This window comes from Pristis pectinata, chromosome 7, assembly GCF_009764475.1.
Source record: "Pristis pectinata isolate sPriPec2 chromosome 7, sPriPec2.1.pri, whole genome shotgun sequence".
Classification (NCBI taxonomy): domain Eukaryota; kingdom Metazoa; phylum Chordata; class Chondrichthyes; order Rhinopristiformes; family Pristidae; genus Pristis; species Pristis pectinata.
Window position 1 is genome coordinate 103644814 of NC_067411.1, and position 16624 is coordinate 103661437.

At 40.3% G+C, this 16624-nt stretch overlaps 1 protein-coding gene across 1 annotated transcript in view; it reads left to right on the plus strand.

The window, feature by feature from the left end:
• Positions 1-4361: 4361 nt before the first annotated feature.
• Positions 4362-16624, plus strand: part of mccc2 (methylcrotonyl-CoA carboxylase subunit 2) — a gene marked incomplete at its 5' end in the record, with an annotated part of 51357 nt that continues 39094 nt past the window's right edge. The window contains 6 exons of the mRNA XM_052020671.1: positions 4362-4494; positions 6100-6212; positions 7197-7310; positions 7768-7832; positions 8687-8786; positions 14217-14312. Coding sequence (XP_051876631.1) covers positions 4362-4494; positions 6100-6212; positions 7197-7310; positions 7768-7832; positions 8687-8786; positions 14217-14312 — 621 coding nt within the window. The remainder of the gene's footprint in view (positions 4495-6099; positions 6213-7196; positions 7311-7767; positions 7833-8686; positions 8787-14216; positions 14313-16624) is intronic.

Below are 16624 nucleotides of genomic sequence, written 5' to 3' on the forward strand. Positions count from 1 at the left end.
TACTGTGTATGTCCTCCCTTGATTTGTCCTTCCAAAATGCAACACCCCACACTTGTCTGCATTAAATTCCATCTGCCATTTTCTGGACCATTTTTCCATTTGGTCCAGATCCCTCTGCAAGCTTTGAAAGCCTTCCTCGCTGTCCACTACGCCTCCAATCTTAGTGTCATCCGCAAACTTACTAATCCAATTTACCACATTATCTTCTAGATCATTGATATATACAACAAACAACAATGGCCCCAACACAGATCCCTGAGGCAAACCACTAGTCACAGGCCTCCAATCTGAGAAACAACCATCCACAACCACTCTCTGTCTTCTCCCACTCAGCCAATTTCGAATCCAATTTACAACCATTCCATGGATACCCATTGACTGAACCTTCTGAACTAATCTTCCACGTGCAACCTTGTCAAAGGCCTTACTAAAGTCCATGTAGACAACATCCACAGCCTTACCTTCATCTACTTTCTTAGTGACCTCCTCAAAAAACTCCACAGGATTCGTTAAACACGATCTACCACACACAAAGCCACGCTGACTATCCTTAATCAACCCTTGGCTGTCCAAATACTTATATATCCTATCTCTCAGAACACCTTCCAATAATTTACCCACTACTGATGTCAGGCTCACTGGCCTGTAATTACCTGGTTTACTCTTCGAGCCTTTCTTAAACAATGGAACAACATGAGCTATCCTCCAGTCCTCTGGCACCGCACCCGTGGCTAAGGACATTTTAAATATAGACTGATACCTTATGAGGAGAGGTTGGAGAACCTAGGCTTTTATCTCCTGGAGCAAAAATACAAACTGCTGGAGGAACTCAGTGAGTCAGGCAGCATCTGTGGCGGGAAATTACAGTCGACGTTTCGGGTTGAGACCCTTCATTTGCACTTTCATCTCCTGGAGTTTAGAAGAGTGAGAGGTGACTTACTTGAAATGTATAAGATCTTGAGGGATCTTGACAGGGTAGATGTGAAGCAGGTGTTTCCTCCGATGTGAGAATCTTGAACTATTTAAGTTTCACTGTTTAAAAATGTTTCTCTCTTTTAACGATGTAAAATTTATTTCCTCAGTGGGTCATAAGTCTTTGGCACTCTCTTCTTCAAAAGCCGTTGGAATTAGAGTCTTTGAATATCTTTAACACAGTGTTAGATAGTTTCATGAGGTGTAAAGCAGTGAAGGGTTACCTGGCGTGGGAGGGAATTTAGAGTTGAAGATATAATCAGATTGGCCATGTTGTTATTGAATGAGGTAATAGACCAAAGTGGCTGCATGGCTCACTCCTGCTTCTAGTGATGTGTTCCCATTTCAGGTTTTCCATATTTGCTCTAACTCTATTGTCATTCAATTTTAAAGTCATCACCCTTGTTTTCAAGTCGATCTTTGTCCTTGGCTCTGCAATCTCTGTAACCTCTATAAGCCATCTGCATCTCTGCAACCTTCTAGTTCTGTCCTCTTGCACATTCCTGATCTTAATGCCCCATGCCAGCCTGTTTTGTGCTGCTTTCAGTCTGAGTTCTGGGTTTCCTTCCCTAAACCTCTCTCCCACCTTCCCCATCTATCCTTCTCTGAAATACTCAAACTCCGTTTTTTATCTAATTTCCTAATATCTCTTTCCGAAACTTGGTCAAGTTTTTGTTTGATAATCCTCCTGTTGGAGATAAGATAAGATTTCTTTATTAGTCACATGTACATTGAAACACACAGTGGAATGCATCTTTTTGTGTAGAGTGTTCTGGGGGCAGCCCACAAGTGTCCCCATGCTTCTGGTGCCAACATAGCATCCCCACAACTTCCAAACCTGTACATCTTTGGAATGTGGGAGGAAACCAGAGCACCCGGAGGAAACCCACGCAGACACGGGGAGAACGTACAAACTCTTTACAGACAGTGGCCGGAATTGAACTCCGGGTCGCTGGCGCTGTAATAGCGTTACACTAACCGCTACACTACTGTGCCCTCAACAAGTTGTTGTTGAGAAATTTCCATTGTCACGTACCTCTCAACAGGGCAGAGATCTATGCACCTTCTCTTGCTGTCATCAGCCTCTGATCTGGTATGAAAGATGCTTTTCTGTGGAAAATTGATAAATTATGCTCGAGAGTAAGTGCTTGCGTAAGGGCAAGCTTAGACTCCACTGGTGTACATAAGCCTGCAAATCTGCAAAGCCAGACAATAACGATCTATCACCCAGCTGGCACTAAAAATCTAATTGTCTCATTGGATTTTCTCACGCAAAAGGGCCATTATCTTCTCCCAGTCTACAGTTCTGACAGTTTGTAAATCCGTAAAATTGAAGTGCATCTCTGCTGCATTGTACTCTTTCATCCTCTTTGATGACTAGCTAAAAATGTCCATTGACAGTGGTGGATTTGGATGCTAGTCAAGACTAAAAGCGAGGCTATCATTTTGAATGCAGTCTACTGGCATATAGGCAACCAAGTCTTTGATCACTTGAACGTAAAAGTGCCAACTCTCCTTATTTAATTCCACACAGATTTTCAATTTTGGTTTGGATTCTTGTTTTGTTAATTGAATAAAATAATAAAATATTACAAAAATTGAGAATAATGTAAGCGCTCAGCTTTTGTAAAGAGCATAAAGAGAGAGAGAAGTTAACATTTAAAGTGCAAACTCTTCATCAGAACTGATGAAGAGGTTACTTAACAATGTTCAATGTCCATTTTTTCCATGACTGATGACTGACCCATTGCACTGGGAAAATTTGTTTTTGTTTCAGATTTCCATCACTTTGAATTTTACAATTTACCTGTACCCCTGATTGTTTCTGTGATGCAGCAGACATGCTGCCCAAAGTAGGTTGCTGAAATTGTGGACAATGTATTGCCATGTGAGTTGGTGGCTGAGGATGGGGATTGAATTAGTTGTGAGTGTATGCAGAGTTTGGGGTGCCTTAAAACGATGGATGAAGTTTTCTATAGTATAAAAGGTGAAACTTCTTTCAGCTGTCCATTATCTATTGATTCCAGTTTTATTTCTATCATGTATTGTGGGAGTTTGGGTGATTTACTGTGGATGTTAGGATGGACAAGCAAGGATAGTACACATAGTCATGATATAAGAGCAGGATAAAATGTTGGCACAACATCGTGGCATAACATCTTGAGGGGTAATTGAATTGAAGACTGTATGATAGTTCGTAAAGTCAGAGAGTTTGGGGTTTACCTGAGCTGAAGGAACCATTTAAGAACAAAGTAGAAAATGGTAAATAACTGATAAAAGATTATTGATCTGAAACTTTTTAAACTTTGTTCCTCACTCCACAGATACCACCTAACCTGCAGAGTATTTCCAACATTTGACATTTTTATTTCTGATTTCCAGCAGATGCAGGTTTTTTTTCTTTTTGAAGAACTTACAATGTTATGGTATCCCAAGAAGGGAAACTGGGGAGGAATAGTTTAGTGTGAATTAGATCAATTGAACAGGAGATGGATTTCATGGATAAAATGAGAGAGGTATGGGGAGAGAGGAAAGAAACTAGAGAAAAATGGAGGTACAGAGCCAGACTGAGAGGAGGCAGTGAAGAGGAAGAGAGGAATGCAGCAGAAGTTCAGTTAGTGGAGTGACGTGGCTGCTGAAGAACACAGGGAAGTGATTGGAGGAGACTTCAAGGGACTAGAAAGTGGGAGGCCATGGGATGGCTTGGTCAAGGGATTTCAATGAATGTAGTAAATGAGTTTATATAGTCGGTGTTTAAGGATGATGAGATCAGCACAATCAGAATGGAAGAAGTAATGGGAGCCCTGATGAAGATTGAAATCATTAAGAATAAGGAGTCACTTATGAAATGTGATGCATATCTCAGTGAACAACTTGGGATATGGCTTGCAGAGACAGGAAGCATCTTGGGACATCTTATTATGACTAAGACTCTATACAGGTTGTTTTAAAGATTATAAAGGAGATGCAAGTGAAATAGAGCAGGATGAAGGGGAAGAAAGTGCAAGTGAATTAGGCATGATTTAGTGAGAGGGTCTACACCAGGATCATTAGAGGACTGGGTGGGGCATATCATGGATTGCATGCCAATGTAGGAAATTTTTAGAAAAGAGAAAGGAATTGATATCCATGTGTAATTTTCAACAAAGGCATGATGCTGTAATCTTCCATAATAGGGGTGTGAATGGCATATGGCCTTCAATCCAGAACCATTGGAAGGTGTTTCACATTTGTTACTTAAATACAAAAGACTTTTTTTGTTCATCAGTGTTGTTAGATTGTTCTTGCAGTTCTTGCACAGCTTTCTATTTTATTGCTGATTGAATAGATTGTACTTAGATCAATCTATGTGCTTTTTTTGTTGTTGATTCTGAACCACATATGTTGTTTTTAGGGTTGAATGTTTGATTGTTGCCAATGATGCAACAGTGAAAGGGGGTTCATACTATCCAATCACTGTGAAGAAACACATCCGAGCGCAGGAGATTGCAAAACAGAACCATCTTCCCTGCATTTATTTAGGTAAGATGCATTTATTTAATGTATTTACTTATTATTTCTTTTGAGCAACATGTTACAGAGTTAATACACAATTTGAATATTTTGTATTTTTGTATTTGAGAGGGAAAATTTTGTTTGACCAACAATACAGTAGATGTAATTTAAATTTCCAAGCAGCTTTCAATGAGAGACCCTATAGCAGAATAATGAATAAGGTCGGAGAATACAGAGTCTAGGGACAAATAGATGAATGGATTGCTCGCTGGTCTGAGGACAGAACGCAGTGAGTGGAGTAAAGGGTAGCCATTTGCTGTGGAAAAAAGTAGGTGCTGGTGTTCTAGGAGGACCAGAGTTGGGATCACTGCTGTTCACAATTTATATTCATGCTTTAGACTCCGGAATCAAAAACTTGATTTCTAAGTTTGGTTGTGATATGAAGTTAGGCTGGATGGTCAGTGATGAGGAGCATGGCAAGAAATTAAAGGAAGACATTTATGTACCTGCACAATGCATAGATAATGGGCAAATGATGTTCAAGACAATTAAGTACCAGATTGACCATTTTGATAGCAAGATTAGAAAGAACACAAATACTTAAAGTTATGAGTTTAGGAAAGGTAGAGGAATAACAGGGCTTTGGAGTACAGATAGACCAATCACTAAACATGGCACTATGGGGTAGCAAGACCATCATAAAAGCAAACACAAAGGTTTATTTCTCAAGAGGTGGCAAACCTTGGTTGGACCACACTGAAGATATAGGATACAATTTTGGTTGGCATATTATAGAAAATGATGGATGGATAAATATACTATAAATGTGATGGTTTACATATCAGAAAAGGATGAACAAGTTGGGTCTCTCTTCTCTTGACATTGAGGTGTGATTTCTGGAGGTCCTTAAAAGTATGAAATGTTTTGACAGAGTGGTTGCAGGGAAAATGTTTCTGTGTGCGGGGAAGAGCACAGCTGGAGGGCACCAAAATAAGACAATCAATACAAAAACCAAGATGGACTTCAGAAGAAATGTCTTTACCCAAAGAGTGGTGGATAGTGTAGAGAGAGCTTGGACAACCAAGCAATAAGAGGCTCTGCAGATAGATTTAACTGAGGGAAAGATGGGAGGCAGTTTGAGTGACCACAAACACCAGCATAGACTGGATGAACCAAATGGCTGCCCTATGTGCTATAGATCCCATGTAATCCTATTTTATCTTTGAATTTACTCTGCACACCTGAGGTCTTGCACTAAATCAAAATCAAAACAACTACAGATGCTGGAAATCTGAAATAAAAGCAGAAAGTGCTAGAGACATTCAATGGGTCATGCAGCATCTGTAGAAAGAAAAAAACGAGTTAATATTTCACATCCAAAACCTTTGTCAAAACATGTATTGTCGCTTCTCCATTTATGCAAGTTATAGACCAGCTTGTGGAACATTATTTCTGTCAAATGTCAGATGTGTTTGCAAAAGTTTTGACAGATGTAAGAATTGTCAGAATGACCTTTCACAACATTTTCTAATTATTTGCATGATAGTAAAAGTTGTATTTAAATTGAACATAATAGAGAAGAAATGTATGTACATTTGGAGTTGTTTTAAATCTTGTATTATTATATGTCAGTTGACTCCGGTGGTGCAAACCTCCCACGACAAGCAGATGTGTTTCCAGATCGAGACCATTTTGGACGCATCTTTTATAATCAGGCCATTATGTCTTCAATGGGAATTGCTCAGGTAAACAAACAAGATATGTTGTTTCCATTTAGTTAGTATCTTAAACTACGTGACATGAGAAATAGCAGAAGTAGGCCACTTGTTCCCTTGCAATTGCTGTGCCATTCAGTAAGATTGTGATTGATCTTCTACTTCAGTACACCTTTCTTGTACTAACTCCATGTTCCTTAATTCCCTTAATAGCTAAAATTCCTCAATGTGAAATTAAACATTTTGAAATAAGCCAAAATCGCTTATATGTCTCAAAATCACTCTCAAAGAGAGATTTTCTGTTTGAGACTAATAATTTCTCTTCAGATAAATTATTCATTATATATTTGATTACAATCACATAATTAAAATGAGGATACAGCAATCAATATATTTTCAAGTGCACTATTGTAGAAGAAATTAGCTATGGTACCTGGTTATCCAGCATCTCCCGCAGTATGACATGGGAATACAACAGGTTTCTGCTCTAAGTAGAAACAGCCTTCAGTTCCAGCAAGAAGGTTGTGAGCTTGAATCACAGAGTTATCTGGGTTGTCAGCTTGTGTCTTTGCATTAGAATAAAGCTGGTGTACTTTCTCTTGAATGAGGAAAATTGGAAATGAAAGAAAGATGTTTGGAAAAAAACTTTATTTACACAGCACGGTAACAGGCCCTTCCAGCCCATTTTAAACCCATGTGAACCTACCCGTACGTCTTTAGAATGTGGGAGGAAACCGGAGCACCCGGAGGAAACCCACACAGACATGGGGAGAACGTACAAACTCCTTACAGACAGCGATGGGAGTTCACTGGCACTGTAATAGTGTCGCACTAACTGCTGTGCTACTGTGCTGCTACGTTTGATCAATCAAATCATAACATTTTTGGGGAGGACTCACTAAAGAATGCATGAGTGGCAAGTCATCCTGTTTGAATGAGAATAGTTAACATCTTACCATAAAACAGTTCTGAAAAAAAAGTTATAAATTATATGATTATTTCTTCTGTTTCTAGATTGCTGTGGTCATGGGTTCATGTACAGCAGGAGGGGCATATGTACCTGCCATGGCTGATGAAAGTATTATTGTGAAGAATCAAGGAACAATTTTCTTAGGAGGCCCACCTCTGGTATGTATAGCGTCTACATGTTAAAAACTCTGGGGTTGGGGTGAAACATATGATCAAGCTCACGTCATTAACATGAATGCAGTGCCTTTGTCATTTACCAGGGTCAGTTTTGTGCCGCTTGTGCTCCTATATACCATTGTTCCTGAACTGAATTTTATTATTCCCAACAAATGCACAAAAACATACAAAAAGGCTACATTAACCAGCATCTTGGTAACAATAAAGGGAGTGTCTAACTATCAATACTTGATGTTCAATAGCATAACTTTAGCCCCCACCATCAACCTCCTTGGGTATGGGGTGGGAATCGCCATTGTCTGGAAACCAAACCACACAAATACTTAAGCTGTAAGCGCAGGTTAGAAGGTAGCTTTCCTGTGGTGAAACTTTTCTCCTCCTTCCATGCTGGCAAGCATGGCAATATTTATGACAATTTCTGATTGTTGCCCTTATACAGGTGAAAGCTGCAACTGGTGAGGAGGTGTCAGCTGAAGAACTTGGAGGAGCTGATCTACACTGCAGGTAAACTACCTTAAGTAGCATTTGTTGAACATCTCATCTTTTGTTATATTTATTTGGACAAATATGTTTATCATTCTATCAGGTTTCAAAATGTACTTTTTAAAAGACCATCAAATACTCCTCCAAATCTGTTTTGTTTCTTACGCTGTTACATTTTAGATTTGAGATCCACAATACAATTTCTGATATGTTATCTGCTATTTTGATTTTACTACATGGCAGATAACATAATGAACCTAACTGTAATACATGAAGTGCATAAGTTGCTGAAGAATGACAGTAGTTTTATTGTCTCAGTTTCCTTGTAACTTTTCAACAAAGCCACCCCATAAGGGTGGATTGGTACATCTTAGGTCCAATGTGGGGTCAGTGGGAGGAGTGGTAGACAAAGGATCAGAATATATTACTGATTGGTTGCACAGTTGTGTGACCTGTTTGTGAGTATGCTTTCATTGTATGGGTTTATGTGTTTTGATAAGGATAATACAAGAGCATTGAGCTCATCATGTAGGCATGTTATCAGATCTTCTGCTATGAAACCAGGGCAGAATTTGGTTTAGTTCATAGTTAACCATTTTTTTTCCATTCATAAATTTGTAGTGTTATTGTTGAAGTCATCTGAAGAACTGATACTCTCTTTGGATACCAAAGTGAAAAATTGTGAAAAAGTCATGCTTTATAGCCAGGATCTTGGCCTAATTTTGTCACCAGTGATCTCAAGGCAAAGAGGTTGAAGCAAATTGTTATTTTTGGCATTATTAAAAACTCAAAGCATGAAGGTAACTTTGCAAAATATAAACAAATAATTTACTGCAACTCAAAGTTAATGAATAATTTACACGTGATTTCTATAGAAAGTCTGGTGTTACGGATCACTATGCCTTGGATGACTCCCATGCACTTCATTTGGCACGAAAGGTTGTACGAAGTCTCAACTATCAGAAGAAACTTGATGTAAGTACTTAACCACCTAACCAGCAGAATTTTACACTGAGCTCATATTTGTACAACATTTTTGATGCAAAATTTATACTTTCAGGTGTCATTTAGTGTTCCTAGTACAAAAAGTGGAACTTGACTCCATTATCTCCATTTGGATCTGGGAAGGGGTTTGCTGAGTTTTAACAACCATACACAATAAAATGGCACAGAGTTCGACGTGTGTCATGGTACCATAATACACATTCAGATTTACACATGACCTGCTCATCAGCATGGCTGTGGTCACTTAGGGCATTAGACTCTTGTTGATAATAGAAACAGAAATTGCTGAAAATTCTGTTTTTATTTTAGATTTCCAGCATCTGCATATTTTAATTCTATACTCTTGGTGGCAGATTTAATTTGTTAGCATTTGAGGGGCTCTTTATTCTCAATGTTAGAAGACCACATTACATGCTCAGGTATTTTCTATCACATTTGTGTTTTCATCTTTAATGGAAGTAGTCCATTGTGTGCAGCAATATCATTTTGTCTAACTTTCTGATGACCTAATCATTGAATAAATACACCACAGGTGGCCAACGGTTAGTTTATTAATCAAGAAATGGAAGTTCACACAGCACTTTGGGATTGTGGTGTGTGTGATTTGAGGACAATGACTCTCTATGCCACCACATCTTCTAAAATGTTAGTACAAAGTTCTTACAGTAGATGTAGGAATGATGTTTCTCCTGTTTGAGTGTGTAGATTCAAGTGTTACTTTCAAAATCAGTGATTCAGGAGTAAGATGACAAGAAATTGCTTGATCCAGAGGATAGTGAATCTAAGGAATTCTCCACCTGGAAGGACTGTGGAGGCTCATTAGATTTTTAGATATTAAGGGAGTCAAGTGATGTGGATTTTGCACGGGAAGATGAAGCCAAGATAAAAGGTCAGCAGTTGTATTTTTGAGTGGCAGAGCAGATATTAGGGGCCAAAAGGTGTACTCTTATTTATATTTCTCAGAAAGCCTGGCTTGGAGTTTGAGCTAGCGACACTGACACTTGGTACACATAAGGTAAAACGAGGACTTATTAAGTAATTAACCCCAGAATACACATAGCTGAGAGGAAAGCATAGGAAAGAGAACACGTGGCCATCAATCATTTGGGTAAGGAGGGATGAGAGAGAGGTAATGAAGCAGCTCCAGCAGAAACTCTTCTTGTAAGGATATGGAAGAAAATTGGGGAAAACAAAGTTACCATGGAGCAGCTTGCTGTCCAGGGACATAAGGAGCAAACTCAAAGGTTTGTTATAGAGTATTCTACTGTGGTATTCTGTAATTAAGGGAACAGACAATGTTGGGGTCAAAAGTCCGAAAGGTTGTGTTGCCGACCAACACAAAATGTAATGGATATCTCACTGACTGAAGTTCTTGTTTCTGTGCTGCATGACTGACTCCGTCAAAATGGTTACAAGGCAATCTGGAAAGGATTAGAGAGGGTATTGTGTAATGTATCAGAGCCGTTGACATGGGGCATTGGAGGAGAGTTCTGCTAAGGATATGTAAAGGAGTTAGGAACTACATTGAAAACAGAATTTCAGGTTAAAAATCTCTGCATTACTCAAACCATGTGCTAATTTGCATATGCACAAGAAAGATTAGGGAAGACACAGTGTCAACAGGTAATTGGCATTGGGAAAAGGGATTCCATACTATGGGATACTATCACCAATACTGGATCATGGAGCTATAGTCAGGATGGGCTGTGATACTAAACCGAGATAGGTCCAAATCCCAGCACAATGGACAACAAGCATATAAGATGTTAAGATAATAATATGGAGGGGAGTGGGGTGATGGGAACTGCTGGAAACTATAGAAATTTAACTTTTTTGAATCTTTTATTAAGGACAAACGAAAGGAAATAATAACGAAAACATAAGTGGCTAGGGATTGGGTAAAGCCATTGAGCACCAAGGAAATGGGTGAAGAATAATAAATTAAAACTATTTAAGTTGTTGGAATGGCACGGTACAGAGGTTAGAGGGAAAGGGATCCAGGGGGCTTGGCCATGTGGATTGAGAATTGGCTTGCCTGTACAAAGGGTTGTGGTTGTGGTTGAGGGAGTGCATTCACATTGGAGGGCTGTGACTAGCGATGTGCCATGGGGATCGGTTCTGGGACCTCTACTTTTTGTGATATTTATTAATGACTTAGACGAGGGGGTGGAAGGGTGGGTTAGCAAGTTTGCAGATGACACAAAGATCAGTGGTGTTGTGGATAGTGTGGAGGGCTGTCAAAGCTTACAGAGGGATATTGATAGGATGCAGAGCTGGGCTGACAAGTGGCAGATGGAGTTCAGTCCAGAGAAGTGTGAGGTGGTACACTTTGGAAGGACAAACTCCAAGGCGGAGTACAAGGTAAATGGCAGGATTCTGGGTAGTGTGGAGGAGCAGAGGGATCTGGGGGTTCATATCCACAGATCACTGAAAGTTGCCTCACAGGTGGATAGGGTAGTTAAGAAAGCTTATGGGCTGCTGGCTTTCATAAGTCATGGGATTGAATTTAAGAGCTGCGAAGTAATGATGCAGCTTTACAAAACTCTGGTTAGACCACACGTAGAGTACTGTGTCCAGTTCTGGTCACCTCACTATAGGAAGGATGTGGAGGCGTTGGAAAGGGTGCAGAGGAGATTTACCAGGATGCTGCCTGGTTTGGAGAGTATGGATTATGAGGAGAGACTAAAGGAGCCGGGGCTTTACTCATTGGAGAGAAGGAGGATGAGAGGAGACATGATAGAGGTATACAAGATATTAAGAGGAATAGATAGAGTGGACAGCCAGCGCCTCTTTCCCAGGGCACCAATGCTCAATACAAGAGGGCATGGCTTTAAAGTAATGGGTGGGAAGTTCAAGGGAGATGTCAGAGGGAGGTTTTTCACCCGGAAAGTGGTTGGTGCATGGAATGTGCTGCCTGGGGTGGTGGTGGAGGCTGATATGTTGGTCAAGTTCAAGAGATTGTTAGATAAGCATATGGAGGAACCTAAGATAGAGGGATATGTGGGAGGAAGGGGTTAGATAGTCTTAGGCGTGGTTTGAAGGTTGGCACAACATGCTGGGCCAAAGGGCCTGTATTGTGCTGTATTGTTCTATGGTTTTCTATTCAAAACACAGTGAATGAGCAGGTAGTAATAAGTTGCAGAAAGAATTCAGGTATAGTAGAATTGATTGAAACATGGCTGCATAGAGAACTGTACTGTAGCTGAACTAAAGATAATTTGGAATGCTTTGCTATGTTGAGTTGGAAAGGCTTTGTTTTTATTTTAGACCATAAGACATGGGAGCAGAATTGGGCCATTCAGCCCATCGAGTCTGCTCTACCATTCAATCATGGCTGATTTATTTTTCTTTCTTAACCCCATTCTCCTGCCTTCTCCCCATAACCTTTGATGCCCTCACTAATCAGGAACCTATTAACCTCCGCTTTAAATATACCCAATGACTTGGCCTCCACAGCCGTCTGTGGCAATGAATTCCACAGATTCACCACCCTCTGGCTAAAGAAATTCTTCCTCATCTCTGTTTTAAAGGGACGTCCTTCCATTCTGAGGCTGTGCCCTCTGGTCCTAAACTCTCCCACTACTGGAAACATCCACTCCACATGCACTCTATCCAGGCCTTTCAATATTCGGTAGGTTTCAATGAGATTCTCCCCCCCACCCTCCCCCCCCATCCATCCTTCTAAACTCCAGCGAGTACAGGTCTAGAGACATCAAACACTCCTCATACATTAACCCCTTCATTCCTGGGATCATTCTCGTAAACCTCCTCTGGACCCTTTCCAGTGCCAGCACATCCTTCCTTAGATATGGGGCCCAAAACTGCTCACAATACTCCAAATGTGGTCTGACCAACGCCTTATAAAGCCTCAGCATTACATCCTTGCTTTTATATTCTAGTCCTCTTGAAATGAATGCGAACATTTCATTTGCCTTCCTTACTACCAACTCAGCCTGCAAGTTAATCTTTAGGGAATCCTGCACTAGGACTCCCAAGTCCCTTTGCACCTCCGATTTCTGAATTCTCTCCCTGTTTAGAAAATAGTCTACGCCTTTATTCCTTCTACCAAAGTGCATGACCGTACACTTCCCTGCGCTGTATTCCATCTGCCACTTCTTTGCCCATTCTCCCAACCTGTCCAAGTCCTTCTATAGACTCCCTGCTTCCTCAACACTACCTGCCCCTCCACCTATCTTTGTATCATCCGCAAACTTGGCCACAAAACCATCAATTCCATCATCCAGATCATTAACATATAACGTGAAACTGTCTTCTGCCAGTCAGCCAATGTTCTCTCCATGCTGGTACCTTTCTTCTCTCCATGCTGGTACCTTTCTCCTCTCCATGCTGGTACCTTTCTCCTCTCCATGCTGGTACCTTTCTTCTCTCCATGCTTTCCTGTAGTACCATGGGCTCCTATGTTGTTTAGCAGCCTCACGTGTGGCACCTTGTCAGAGGTAAATTGGACACAGTTGAAGTTCAAAAACTGTATAGCTGAGAAAGTGATGTACTTTGGTAATAGTTGTGGTTTGCTATAATAAATAATTGATTAAACACCCTTCTCGGCTGTAAACTTCTGTGGTTCTCATACTTAATATTACTAACTTGAATAATATGCATTTGAATCTATGATTCACAATTTGTGTTTTTCTCCTGGTGCTAAACCTGTAATCAAATTATTTTCAGAATTCTGTAATTACAATGCCGTTCAATTTTAATGGCAGCATTTTTTATTGATTGGCCCTTTAAGATCTTTGCGACCTCAGTTTTCAACAGGGTTGACAGTGTAACAACCAGAAACCTTAAAGATTGCTCTTGGTTCTCTTAATGCTTTCCATTTCTTTGCTTGATATCGGTGTATATGAACTTGATGCTAATAATTTCATTTGAGAATTTACCTTGAGAGAAATATTTCATTAATTCCATTTAAGATTTCATCTAAACCTGACTGGCACCGTAACTTGTTATTTTTGAATAATGTTGACAATAATATTAAATTCAAATACCAGAATTTTAGTGTGTCTTTCAGAATTAATTTGAAATTGATCAATGAAATTAAGTTAGTTGAGGTGGTTTACGTAAATGCAAGTTTATGAATTGATGGAAAGAACTTTAGCAGGCTAGGTTTAATTCCTTTCCACTATTCTTTTAATTGCCTTTGGGTCAATGTTGCATGAGACTGTAGTTAAGCAATTATTTGTCAGTAATTGCTTGTTTGATCAGAACTTTTCGTGATTGAAAAGAAAGTCACATAATTTAATGACTCATGTTCTTTAGCATTTTTGATATTTTGGTGTTGCAAGATGTACTTCATATGTTCAGTTATTAATTTATTAGTCATAGCCAAAATAGTTCTAAATTTTACTTTTTGTTTAGGCAATACTATTTTTTCCTTTCCAGGTAACAGTGGAAGCCCCAGAAGAACCACTTTTCCCTGCAGAAGAGTTGTATGGAATAGTTGGTGATAACCTGAAAAGAAGTGTTGATGTTAAAGAGGTATGGACCAGCACCTCTTTACCACTACCTTCTGTCTTCAATGACCAAGCCAATTTTGAATCCAACTGAGCAACTCACTGTGGATTCCTTGTGATTTAATCTTCTGGATCAACCTACCATGAGCACCTTGTCAAATGCTTTACTAAAGTCCATGTAGACAAAATATCCACTGCCCTGCCCTCATCAATCATCCTTATCGTCTCTTCAAAAAAAACTTGTCAGGTTTGTGAGACATGACCTCCCCTGCACAAAGCCATTCTGACTATCCCTAATAAGTCTATGCCTTTCCAGATGTGAGTAAATCCTGTCCCTAAGAATCTTCTCCAACTGATGTAAGGATCACTGGCCTATAATTTCCTGAATTATTCTGATTGCCCTTCTTAAACAAAGGAACAACATTGGCTATTCTCCAGTCGTCTGGGACCTCGCCTGTGGCTAAAAAGGATACAAAGATCTGTCAATAGCAGTGTACCTGTCCCTGATCTCACTATCTTCCATGTCCTTCTCTTTGGTGAATACTGATGCAGAATACTCATATAGTACCTCACCCACTTCCTCTGGCTCCAGGCATAAATTCTCTTATTTGTCTTTGAGTGGTCCAACCCTCTCCCTAGCTACTCTTGTTTCTAATATATGTACAAAATGCATCAAGATTTCCCTTATACCTACTTTCAAAGAACATTTCATGGTCTGTTTTAGCCTCCTGATTCCTTGCTTAAGTTATTTCCTGCTCTCTTTATATTCCACAAGGGCCTTGTTCAAATTCAGCTTGCTAAACCTTATATATGCTTCCTGTTTCTTTTTAACTAAACTTTCAACTTGTCATCCATGGTTCACAAGCCTAGCCATTCCTTCCTTTCATTGACTGTAGAGTCCCCTATCATTACCACTCACTTAGACTCTGACCTACCCTGCTGTACACAGAGCCAGGGTGGTAGGAGCAATTAGCATGGGGATAGATGAATTGTGGTTGGGAGATTGGCCAGACATTGAGAGGTGGGGTAATCTGGAGATAACAGGGGAGGGACAATTGGGGAAGCTGCATCACTCGTGAGGGAGAGAGATTGGGCATGAGGAGCACTTATGTCAGGATGGAGGTTGGAGCCAGAGGTGGAATTATAGTTGAGGTGGTGCTGTAGGTCCAGATCAGGAGATCAGGCACAAGATCTGGCTAATGGTGGGGAACCTTTTGGTGTGGGAAAAGGAGTGACAACATGGGTAATAATTTAACTTGCCTGGTATCCCAAGATGGTGCTGTGAAATTAAGACCATGTTCTCTGGGAGTGTCCTACAACATCTGTTTCCTGGATAATGTAGTCCAATATCCCTTGCAGTGCTCCAAGTGGAGCTTTGCAGAAGAAAGATGGTCTCCTGTGCTTCCCTGGTGTAGAAATCACATCCGGCTCACAAGAGTGATTCATGACCTGAAGTACCCATTCTGATTTGCTGACAGGATTGACCCAGAAATGCTGCAAACATGATTTACTCCAGGGTAGATTCAGGTTCAGTGTAGTGCTATGCAATCCAATTTGTAGGTATTTAAATTTTAATCCACAATAATTGAAATTCATGGAGTTTCATCTCCTTTTATAAGCTGATTTTTGACAATGGTGTTGTGTGAAAAAGGTTCTTTTGGAATCTTAAAGATAGAGGACTCTGGACACAAGCTTTGGATTTTAAAAATAGTTTAATCACAAAGGCAAACACAGGAACAGAATGAATGGGAACAGATGTACACTCACAAAGGGGACCACGAACGTGAGGGGGAAAATCACAACAAGGATGAGATATACATACACACACACACACAAAATAAATAAGGTACAGCTTATCAAGGGATAAACACTTCAATGCCTGAATACCTTGACCCAAACAAGCATTGGCTGTAACACTCCCTGGAATCTGACTAAGACACTCCCAAACCACATGGTAGTGCACACTCTTACCAGTTGTCTCACTATTCCTGGGGCAGTTGAGAGAGGAAGGGCCAAGAATGTGCAGCACTCTTTATAGTGCTGGAAGGCTGGGTGGAGCCCAGCCAGGCAATTTAGACAGGCCAATGGCTTGGAGATTAAGGACAAAGGTGTTTACCAAGGCCAATGGTCAGGCAGGTTCAGGAACAAAGGTGCTCTCCAAGGCCAATCCCTATGTCTACACCTGATGGGTGGGGTGGAGCCAAACCTTGATTGACAGTGGTGTCACTTCCGATCCAATAAGCAATGCCGTCCTCCGACCAGAGGGGTCAGTGTTGTTACTGTCACGTGACAGCCATGTGCTTTCACACTACACATGGTAACTTCACTGAAGAGTGT